This window comes from Malaya genurostris, chromosome 2, assembly GCF_030247185.1.
Source record: "Malaya genurostris strain Urasoe2022 chromosome 2, Malgen_1.1, whole genome shotgun sequence".
Taxonomy (NCBI): Eukaryota; Metazoa; Arthropoda; class Insecta; order Diptera; family Culicidae; genus Malaya; species Malaya genurostris.
This window is the reverse complement of record NC_080571.1, coordinates 10,116,492-10,128,480: the sequence shown is the minus strand read 5'-3', so window position 1 is coordinate 10,128,480 and position 11,989 is coordinate 10,116,492. Positions and strand designations below refer to the sequence as shown.

The 11,989-nt window shown below is 39.2% G+C and overlaps 2 protein-coding genes across 2 annotated transcripts; both read left to right on the top strand.

The window, feature by feature from the left end:
- Positions 1–7,106: 7,106 nt before the first annotated feature.
- LOC131433098 (uncharacterized) lies at positions 7,107–8,690 on the top strand. Its single transcript, XM_058599902.1, has 4 exons — positions 7,107–7,186; positions 7,420–8,433; positions 8,491–8,614; positions 8,658–8,690. The coding sequence occupies exons 1-4, from the start codon at positions 7,107–7,109 to the stop codon at positions 8,688–8,690; spliced, it is 1,251 nt and encodes a 416-aa protein (XP_058455885.1).
- Positions 8,691–9,214: 524 nt separating this feature from the next.
- LOC131433095 (uncharacterized) lies at positions 9,215–9,892 on the top strand. The gene has a single exon (XM_058599883.1). The coding sequence runs from the start codon at positions 9,215–9,217 to the stop codon at positions 9,890–9,892; it is 678 nt and encodes a 225-aa protein (XP_058455866.1).
- The last annotated feature ends 2,097 nt before the right edge of the window (positions 9,893–11,989 follow it).

Here is an 11,989-nt window from a genome sequence, read left to right as displayed (position 1 = left end):
ATTTCAAAATAAAATAAATGAATGAATTCGCGACTTTTGGTCCATGTCAAAAATTAGCCCCACGCCACTTTGTGTTGGAGCCATGATGATTTCGCAATTCACATATTTTCTTAAAAATTTTCATGTCATAACCTTTATGTCGATACATGAATACTACACTAAAAGCCAATTCCTATTGCCATTACGACGGTACCGAGGACGGACTGAACGGAAGCACAAGGCTCGCGCATGTATTGGTATGACGTGGACTAGCCGTCATTGAAATTCGTTCTCGACAATCTCGCGTCGTCCCACAGGCGCAATGAAAGAGAGTAAGTCAAACCATAAATATCTGTTATTTGCTGATTTTCGGTAGAGTCGTCCTTTGTCCCAATTTTACTCGCTTTCTGCCTGAAACGTTGCTAGCAATAAACTGTCAAAGTTAGGATTCGATCTGTGGCACGACCTGTGTCGACAAGTTAAGCCCGTATTCGAGCGAGTTGCGCTGCGGTACACTTCGCGCATGCGGGTCGTTACTGAAAAAGTCACTGCTCCGAAAGTATTGATCTTTCCACTCTGAAACTTTGCCAGGATTGAGTTGAGTTCTTTATTGAAAAAATAGGCCCAAGTTTGAAATTTTTTTAATTGTTTATTAATATTTAAACTTTTTTCATTATATTAACTTTAATGGTTGTTTTATGGAATCACTTATTGAAAGCAAAGGAAAAAACGCACATTTCATGTCTTGGATGAATTTTTGTATCTTTATTAGATTTTACAGTATATGCTGTTGAAAAAAGGTTCTATTCTGAAAACGCGAAATTTCAAAAAATCGTATCTCGAAAATTCCACGTACCATATTGAAATAAAAAATACGTGTCAAATACTTTCGAGTTCTTTAACGAAAAAAATAGTTAGATGAAAAAAAAATTTTTTTTGGGGCTGATTTTGCGTGGAATGCCCCATATATATATATATATATATATATATATATATATATATATATATATATATATATATATATATATATATATATATATATATATATATATATATATATATATATATATATATATATATATATATATATATATATATATATATATATATATATATATATATATATATATATATATATATATATATATATATATATATATATATATATATATATATATATATATATATATAGAAAAGGATGTAAGTTTGTATGTTTGTAACGCCATAACTTCGGAACTACTGAACGGATTGCCACTAAACTTGGCACAGGTACTTCTTGGTCTTCTGAGAAGGTCATAAGGGTATTTTAATAAGAGGGGAAGCTTAATAAGTGTCATGAAAAAATTTGTCTGATTTGATGAAAATCGATACTTTTTAAGACCATAGAAACATTTTTCATATATTAGGTATGATTATATAGGGGATGGATGTAGCAAATGCCTTTAAAAAGGGGGGTGTTATGTTTGTACTTCTTGATCTTCAGAACTGGTCATAGGCGTATTTTTATGAGGGGAGGGAGCGTAGCAAGTGTCATTAACAAGGAGGGGTCATGGAAAAATTCATATAACTGGACAAAAATCGATATTTTTGAAGATCTTAGAATTATTTTGCATACCGTAGATATGTTTTAATGGGGGATGGATGTAGCAGGTGCCTTTAAAAAGGAGGGTATAATATTTGTAATAGCATAACTCTGAAACTACTAAACGGATTGGTATTAAAAATAGGGGACATGTACTTCTTGCTCTTCAGATATGGTTATAAGAATATTTCCATGATGGGAAGGAGGTTAGCAAACGTCCTTAACAAAGTTTTATAAAAATAAAAAAAACTTATTTTGATGAGAATCGGTACTTTTTGAAGACCGTAGAAACTTTTGCACAACTTGAATATAAATATAAGGATATTCAGTGGGGAGAGGGTGTAGTAAGTTTAAAAAAGAGAGTGTAATGTTCGTAACGGCATAACTCCGGAACTGTTGCACGAATTGCTATAAAATTTGGCTCAATTATTTCTTGCTCTTCAGAAATAGTCATGAAGGTATTTTTATAGGGGAGGAAGCGTAGCAAGTATCATTAAACGTGGGGGGGGGGCTTATGAACAAATTCATAAAATTTGACTAAAGTCGATAATTTTTGAAGACCATGCCAACATGGGGGATGTAATGGCATAACTCCGAAACTACTGAGCTGATTGCTATCACACTTGGCACAGATGCTTTTTGCTCTTCAGATGTAGTTGTAAGTATATTTTTGTGGGGGAAGGAGCGTAGCAAATATCCTTAACAGGGGTCATGAAAAAATTTATATAATTTGACGGGAATCGATATTTTTTGAAGACCATAGATACTTCTGGTGCAGCTTAGATATGATTATGAGGGTATACGTGTGGAGTGGATGAAGTACGTGCCTCTAAGAAGAGGATGTAATGTTTGTAACGGCATAACTCCGGAACTACTGAACGGATTGCTATCAAGTTTGGCACAGCTACTTCTTGCTCTGGTTCAATGACGAAATTTATATAATTTGAAGAGAATGGACATCGAGAGAGAGAGGGGGAGCCTAGCAAATGCCCAGAAAATGGAAAGTGTAAGGAAAAAATGATCGGGTTTTACGAAAAATTGGGTCTTCTTTACGAGTACAGCATATTTCGAGCAACTAAGTGAGTTCCACAAAACTATTCACAAGTGGGAGGGGAACAAGTATTTTTAACATTGATCTGAATTGACGAAATCATACAATCAAGGTGCATTTTTTTGTGTAAGCTAAGAAAACTGTCGGCTCAAAGTGATGGAAAAAAGTTTACAACACCGTTTGTATTAACTGAATCGTTAATCTATAGGTTTTCCCTCCCCGGTGAACGAATAAAATGGTTAAAGCCGGGACAAAATAAATTATATAAAAAGTTATTCTATAGTACGCATGTAATTATGATGTTAAACAGCCTTTCGTTTTAAAATAATCATTATTAGATGGAACATTTTGAGCGATTACGTGGAAATAATAATGTCATAAAAATTTTTACAAAGAGGAGGGAGTAGCAAGTGGTTATAGTCATGGAAGCCAAAGGTATTGTAGATCGAATGTGATGAGGGAATACGGAAGTACGTTACAAGGACATATACATAATAATTCAAGTACGTTACAAGCACATGTACATATGAAACTCGGAGGTTACTAAGAAAGTATTTATAGAGAGAAAGATGTTTTAAGTGTTTCTAATAAAGGTTCAAATATAAAACACACAATTTGTCGAGAATTCCATGAAAATTAGGATTATTGTGAGATGTGAGATGGGACGCTGATCATTCGCAATCTGAACATGAACGGAGTATTGTTCAATCGGGTTGCCAACTAAGTTATGTTTCACTACAATCAGAGTATTTTACTAAGCAGGACAACTTCGAGAATTTTTTTTTTGGTCTTCCCTTCACGAAACATTTCCGAGCAACGCCGGGTAATTCAGCTAGTTTTCCATAAAATTGAAGAACAAAGTCCAACTTCTTGGGCACGATGACGAATAGATAAATTGCCGACAGGAATATTTTCTTCTCTACGTTCCAATAGAGCGAATGTAGACTAAAATGTGGTATTTATACGTTCATTATAGTGGTCTACGACGGACGATTATGTGCTCCATGAAATTCACGAAGTGCTCACAGTTTTAGTTTAACACTGATATTGAAAATAAATTTCTACGATTTGCCACGGAAAGACCGAAATCAGCATTTTGGCGAAAAAAATAGTTGATTTTCTGATTTTAATTAGTTATTTTTTTGAACAACTAAAAAAATCTTATTTTTGCGAATTTAGATTTTTTAATTCTCATTCCCTTTGTTACAGCATATGCCGCAATTTGATACTTTACCTTACTATAATTGCCTTTTGATCAAATCGGTCACTCTCTTTTGCCTACAACAAAGAAGATGAGATTTCTATTGTTTGTATCATACCCAGCTCATATTGATAGGCAAGACAATCAGTTAAATAAAGTACTTTGAAAAGTACACATCCCTTTTCTCTATCGTGAATAATAAAGAGTGGATTACGTTTAGGAAGCTAACTAACAGCCACGTGCTAGTGAAAGAATTTATTATCTTAAATATCACCGCCGGAGCGATTCTGCATGCTTGATTCCGTCACAGTCCGGAGAACCAGCAATTCTCGCGAACATTAATGGTCCTTCGAATGGCCGGATTGTGAAACCAACAGTTGGTACAGAAAGTGAATAGTCGCTTCGCAAATCGATGACTACGGAGACGAAACACCGTGTTCAACACCGCTACTGTGTGGATTAGAGTTCATCATCATCACGCCGTGGCTACTGTGAAAATTTCGGACCGGGAACGTGGAGCTATCAAAGGGAGCACAAGCTGTTCATATCATCCTCCAGTTCAAGGGCATATCGGCGTGGCTTTGGTCGGCGAACAATAAGCGAATAGAGTGAGTACATTCTATATCAATTGTACGACAATAAATCGATGCTCGTCTTTGTCCGTATAAAGACAATTGTTTATACTTTAAATTTCCTGTGAAATAATTGTTCGTTGTGGAATCGGCATCATGGCGTCGTTGCGTGAGCTAACTAAAATCGAACGTGGTCTCGTTGATTCCCTATCTAACCTTGAATTATTTGTGGAGACATATGATGACGAGAAAGATAAAAGCAAAATTATTACTCGTTTGGATCGATTAGAAGCCGTTTTCTCAGAATATCGAAAAAATCGTGCAAAAATTGAGACACGTCAGGAGCAAGAGTTAAGTCTTACTACCGAACCGGTAGACGCCAAGGAAAGACAAGTGCAATTAGAGGTTGAAGCTTCGAACAAAAAATCACGTGTCGAGTTCGAGAATAGATATTTCGATGTTAAAGATTTTCTCTCTGCTCGGCATGTACAACCGACTGCTGCAGCCATACCCTCTCTTCCTCCTCCGCTCGGCCAACCCATTACTTCCCGAATTCATCTGCCATTATTCAAAATCCCTTCCTTTGACGGTAGTGTTAAAGATTGGTTGAGTTTTCGAGATTCTTTTCAAAGCATGATTGATAAGAATCCTTCTCTCACGGCGGTCGATAAGTTCCATTATCTTCTAACGGTGCTATCTAAAGATGCTAAGACGCTTGTAGAGTCTATTGAAGTAACGACTACAAATTATGAAGTGGCTTGGACAATGTTAAAAGATCGATTTGAAAATCGGAAGATTATTACTCGTACGCTCATGGACGGATTTCTAGACACAGATCCAATGAAAAAAGAATCTTATGACGGTTTAGTGATGCTCATCGACTTGTACGAACGTAATTTACTTCAGTTAAAAAAGTTAGGACTCGGTACTGATGGTTGGTCACATCTTCTGGCACATTTACTATACAAACGTTTGGATGCCGAGACTCAGCGACATTGGGAACGGTCTCACAAATCTCGCGAAGCACCCAAATACCAGGAACTGTTAAAATTTCTTCGCGAGCATCTTACAACTCTCCAACCACTGACTCTCACCAAAATTCGAGGACCGGATCAACGTCATGAGTCTTCGAGGCCTGTTATGAAACATAAAATCGAATCCACGCTAACGACCGTCACATCAACGAAAAAATCTTGCCCTTTCTGCCAAAAACCGTCTCATTCTCCCTTCAAATGCGAATCCTTTCATAAAATGAATCCTATACAAAGGCTTGAAACTGTGAAAAAGGTTGGACTTTGTCTTAACTGCCTTTTCCCCTCCCATATGGTCCGGGCTTGTTCTAGCTCAGCATGTCGAGTATGTAGTGAAAGACATCATACGATGCTACACTTGCGTTCATCTATCCACACACCAAGCCAAGGACAAGAAGGCAATCAAGCAACATCTTCGGCAGATACTTCCACGCAAATTCAAACCAACTGCGCAAAAATTATAGACGCTTCTTCGCAAAACCCTCGTCTTCACCAAATGCATTAAAACCTTCGCCACCCATTGCCTCTACCAGCCGATCTCCGGTAGCCCTTCCTACTAGTTCGCTTGCCACCACCAACGTTGTACTACTAACGACAGCAGTAGTCATTATTGCGGATTTACACGGAAACACCCAACTTGCTCGTGTCCTTCTAGATTGCTGTTCTGAACGAAATTTACTAAGCGAGCGCCTAGCACAAAAGCTCGCTCTTAATAGAAAAGATGATCCTCTTTCTTTCCAAGGGGTCGGACCTGTTCTTGCTAACTCCAAGCAATCTACTACGGCGAGCATACGATCTCGATACACAAATTATTGCATCGATTTGAAGTTTCATATACTGTCGGAATTAAAGCCCATTCTCCCTTCCGATCGAGCATCAGTGATTGACTGGGAAATTCATTCGTCAGTGCGCTTTGCTGACCCACACTTCTACGAACCGAATCGAATCGACGCAATAATAGGAGCAGAGGTTTACTATCATTTATTAATGGATGGTTTCGTAGAGCTTGGTCCTAATTTACCGATTCTTAAAGAAACCGTTTTCGGCTGGATTGTTTCGGGAAAATGCGACACCTTCCCCGGTCCGAAGGTTTCTACTTCACTAATCTGTAGCAATGCCGACCTCGAAACGCAGTTAACGCGATTCTGGGATCTAGAATCTTGTCGAACTGATAGCACGCTTTCGGAGGAAGAACGAGAGTGTGAATCGTATTTCTCAAAAACCACTCATCGTGATTTGGACGGACGCTTCGTCGTATCCCTGCCGAAAAAAGAGACCATTCTTACTCAACTTGGAGATTCATATGCTACAGCTTTAAGAAGGTTTTTGTCACTTGAACGGCGATTGTTAGCCAAACCGGCTCTGTTTCAATCGTATAAGGATTTCATTCATGAATACGGAGTACTCGGTCATATGATTCCTATTGATGCGACTCAAGATGGCGTCTCTCAAGGCCTAAGGCCTTATTATATGCCACATCATTGTATCGAAAGGCCGGACAGTGCCACAACAAAATTGCGAGTTGTCTTTGACGCATCGTGTCCCACCGACTCTGGACTATCTCTGAACGACGCGTTGTTGGTCGGACCGGTCGTACAAGATGACCTTTATAGTTTGCTTCTTCGGTTTCGACTTCGACGGTTTGCAATTGTAGCCGATTTAGAAAAAATGTACAGGCAGGTGTGGATACATGCAACCGATCAACGACTACAACGCATCCTATGGCGGGATCACCCCAACGAATCAATCCAAACGTTTGAGTTACGAACGGTAACTTACGGTACCGCATCAGCGCCATTTCTCGCCACCCGGTGTTTGCAACAACTCTCTATAGAAGGTAGTCTTCGCCATCCAAAAGCAGCAAGGGTCCTGTCAAAGAATTTCTACATGGATGACTTACTTTGTGGTGTAGCAACAGAAGAAGAAGGGAAATAACTATGCAACCAAATTATCAGCTTACTGCAATCCGCTGGGTTTAAACTACACAAATGGGCATCTAACAGTGGTGCTATATTAGGTAACATTCCTGCCGAATTACGTGACAATCGTAACACTATGGAGCTCAATCTGTCATCACCAGCCGTCAAAACTCTAGGACTTTTATGGCAGCCAGACGAGGATGTTTTCCGTTTCAAGGTGCCCATTTGGACTGAGGATTCCGCAATTACCAAACGTTTAGTTTTGTCGGAGGCAGCACGATTATTTGATCCGCTTGGTCTATTGGGCCCAACGGTTCTGTGTTCCAAATTGTTTATGCAGGAGTTATGGTTATCTAAACTTCCTTGGGATCATCCACTTGCGGATAAACTGCAAAAATCTTGGAAGGAATTCCGGGAAGATTTAGAAGCATTGCGTACCTTTTCGATTCCACGCTGGATAGTTCCATGTTTTGAACCACTGATAACCGAATTACACGGGTTTTGTGATGCGTCAGAGCGCGCTTATGGTGCGTGTTTCTACATTCGCACTGTATCTGCTCACGAACAAATTTCTGTTCACTTACTAACTGCTAAATCGAAGGTTGCTCCGGCCAACACAGGAAAAGCCCAGCGTCGAATAACCTTACCTCGCTTAGAACTTTCAGCAGCGCTGCTGCTCAGCCACCTGTACGATAAAGTAAAGCATATTCTTCCACCCACCACTCGTGCCCTATTTTGGACAGATTCTATGATAACAATGCATTGGATATCAGCTTCCCCTAATCGATGGAAGTTTGTGGCTAACAGAGTAGCTGAAATACAACAGCTCACAGCTCCTGGAACTTGGGGTCACGTAGCGGGGGTGGAAAATCCAGCCGATGCCATTTCGCGTGGAATGGCAGCTTCGCAACTAATTAATTTCGACATTTGGTGGCAGGGTTCGACGTGGCTAAGTCAACAAAAGCGATTCTGGCCCAACATCGTTCGTACATCCGATGAATCCTTCGATGTGGAAGAACTTGAAGAAAAACCTGCAACTGCGTTACCAGTCGTTCCTGACACATCCAATATTTTCATGCGAAAATCATCACTGACGGAGTTAGTTCGATTAGTTGGCTATATTCGAAGATTTATATCTAATACGAAAAACAACAGACGACCGCGTGTAAGTGGACCACTTAGCACAATCGAGTTGGAGGAAGCATTACAGAATCTGGTACGAGTATCCCAGCAAGAATCATTTCCCGAGGATATTCACTCCATACAATCGTTGGGTCAAGTAAAGTCTACATCAAAAATAAAATCCCTGTCGCCCATTCTAGTCGATGGTTTACTTCGAGTACGAGGTCGACTGAAAAATGCTCCGATTTCGGACAACCAAAAACAACCGATGATTCTAGATAGCAGACACTTGTTAACGTTGTTAATAGTCCGACATTATCATTCCAAATTCTTACATGCTGGTCCTCAGCTCTTGATGGCTGCCGTAAGATCCAAATTTTGGCCTACTAGACTACGTAATCTTGCTCGTTACGTAACTCATCGCTGTGTGACTTGTTTTCGTTGCAAGCCAACACCATCAGAGCAATTAATGGCAGACCTCCCAGCAGTTCGTGTATCGCCAATCCTACCATTTCTCAATACGGGAGTCGATTTATGTGGACCGTTTTATTTGCGGTCACTCTACCGAAAAGGGGCTCCACAAAAGATTTTTATAGCAGTATTCGTCTGCATGTCGACCAAAGCCATACATTTGGAGCTCGTTTATGATCTCTCAGCAGAATCATTCATTGCTTCGTTAAAAAGATTCGCTGGCAGGCGAGGAGTCCCTCAATCCATATTTTGTGACAATGCGACGAACTTTATCGGGACCAGGCGAATGTTAAACGAGTTCCTGCAGCTGTTTCAATCGCAACAGAATCGGGATCGCGTGAGTCGAGAATGTGCAGATCAAGGTATTCAATTTAAATTTATTCCACCACGTTCGCCACATTTTGGTGGCATCTGGGAGGCCTCGGTCAAATCTGTAAAAACGCACCTTACTCGCATACTGAAAAACGCACTCGTGACCAACGAACAGAAGCAGACTTTATTAGCTCAGATTGAAGCATGTCTAAACTCAAGGCCCTTAACCCCGCTGAGCAACGATCCCGAAGATTTAGACGCATTAACTCCAGGTCATTTTTTGACGCACCGACCATTGACTGCCATCCCCGAGCCGTCTTATGAAGAAATTCCTACCAACCGTTTGTCACAATGGCAAACCATTCAAGAATATCTCCGTCGTCTCTGGAAGCGATGGTCATCCGAATACCTGTCTGGGCTTCAGCAACGCACCCGATGGACCCACGAACGAGACAATATTCACATCGGTACAATGGTACTAGTGAAGGACGACAATCTACCACCGATGAAATGGCGTTTCGGCCGTGTAGTAGACATCGCCCATGGACAAGATGGTCTCACTCGCGTGGTTAGCATTCGCACCAAGGATGGCGTTTATAAACGGGCGATCACTCGCGTCTGTGTATTGCCAATTCAAGATAGTCAAGAATGATGATCAGCGTGTTCCTGTCGGTCGAGGTTCCAGCAAACCAGGCGATGTTGGATGTGAGGGGACCGAACGGTCCTCTCACAAGTTAAGTATTCTCGTTTCAGTCATTTTCTGGATCCTATGTTCTCCGATCTAAGAGCGTAATTTTTATTAGATGCCTGCAATTAACGTCAGTGGAAGAATCAAAAGCCAACCACAGTTACTGGACGCGGAGAGCAACCCATCACAAGCTGCAACGAAGAAGTACATCATGCTGTTGACGAACAATCATCCCGAAGGAAGGCCTGACCTGTCTACCACCTACCGTTGGTCGAGGGATGGAGAATAGATCCAGAAGACATCACATCTGATACAATATGTTAATTTTTATTCATGAAATGTCATTCATAGTTTAGATAGACCACCATTGTTGACTTCCTTATAGTCTATTGAAATAGTTGAATTGAAATTTAAATTTCAATGGTGGGCGGTATGTTACAGCATATGCCGCAATTTGATACTTTACCTTACTATAATTGCCTTTTGATCAAATCGGTCACTCTCTTTGGCCTACAACAAAGAAGATGAGATTTCTATTGTTTGTATCATACCCAGCTCATATTGATAGGCAAGACAATCAGTTAAATAAAGTACTTTGAAAAGTACACATCCCTTTTCTCTATCGTGAATAATAAAGAGTGGATTACGTTTAGGAAGCTAACTAACAGCCACGTGCTAGTGAAAGAATTTATTATCTTAAATATCACCGCCGGAGCGATTCTGCATGCTTGATTCCGTCACAGTCCGGAGAACCAGCAATTCTCGCGAACACCCTTAATAATAATAATAAAATATTTGTTGAAATGGCTATTTTTTTTAGTTGAATTCACCAATTAATCGTGCTATCATTTCTTAGCTAAGGCATACTTCATTTCCATTCAACTAATTTTTTTGTTGAATTAGAGAAATAAAACGTTGTTTTCAACCAACATAAATGGTTGAATTGGTTTCTGCAATTTGCAACTATATGGCGCTCTGTCACCGAAAAAACGTTAACACCGTAATGACTACTAGCCACTAGATGGCACACTACTACTGAAAAAAAAAATCAGTCGCGTTAGTTTTTCTATATTGGCAGGTATAAATACGATGTTGTATTTAAGAAAAAGACATAAGCGAAACAAAAATTTTTCTTCTATATCGCTGCTTTCTTCATTCGAATTCGCGAAATCGACTTTCTCACTGAAAACTTTGAGCACTCGGAAAACAAAAACCGAATACAAGTAGTACACCGAACGGCGTAACCCTGAAGGTTGGAAGATACAAAAAACTTCATTTGACGTATACAATTAGAGTGCAACATTCGAAACTCACTTCACTGCTCTGCGTAAAAACATTATTACGCACAATCGCTTCAAATGCGCAATAATTCTGAATAAACACACTTTCCACTAAGAGTTGACGTCATTTTTACATATCGGTTAAGAAATTTATATATGGATATATCGTAACAAATGCGAAAAACATCTGAACAATTTGTAAGCAGTTTCAACAAGACTGTCCTTTTTAGCTTTTTAATGGATTGTTTTGCTTTGACACTTCTCATGAATTTTTGGCTAATAAACTTGTTAATAAAACCAATTTCGTTTTTGTTTTCTTTGCGTTGTCCTTCAGTAATGATGGTGATAGATAAATAGAAACAAAATTTCTGATTTTAATAACAAAATTAGTTGTCAATGAGAATTTTGTGTTGGATTGAAATATTGCTGGTTTGTGTCCAGGATATTCGCCAACTAAACTCATTCTCTAAAAATAAGAGTTTTTTCAGCAATGTAAATTCTCAATTTTAACTAATTTCATAGTTGTTTTGGAAATTTTGTTGTTGAAATCAACTAATTCAAAAACTGTAATACGAATTAGGCTCACAGATAATTTCGGTCGTTCCGTGTGGAAGCGTTGTTCTGGAGTTAATTTATTCATGATGATTTGCCAAACAATACTGAGTAGAAACGTCACTACACTATTAAAAGAACTTTCAGACAATAGAGTAATTCTTACTGAAAAAACAAACCACCTGAAAAAACACCCGTTATTAGACCTTATGATTAGCGTTAAAAGGAA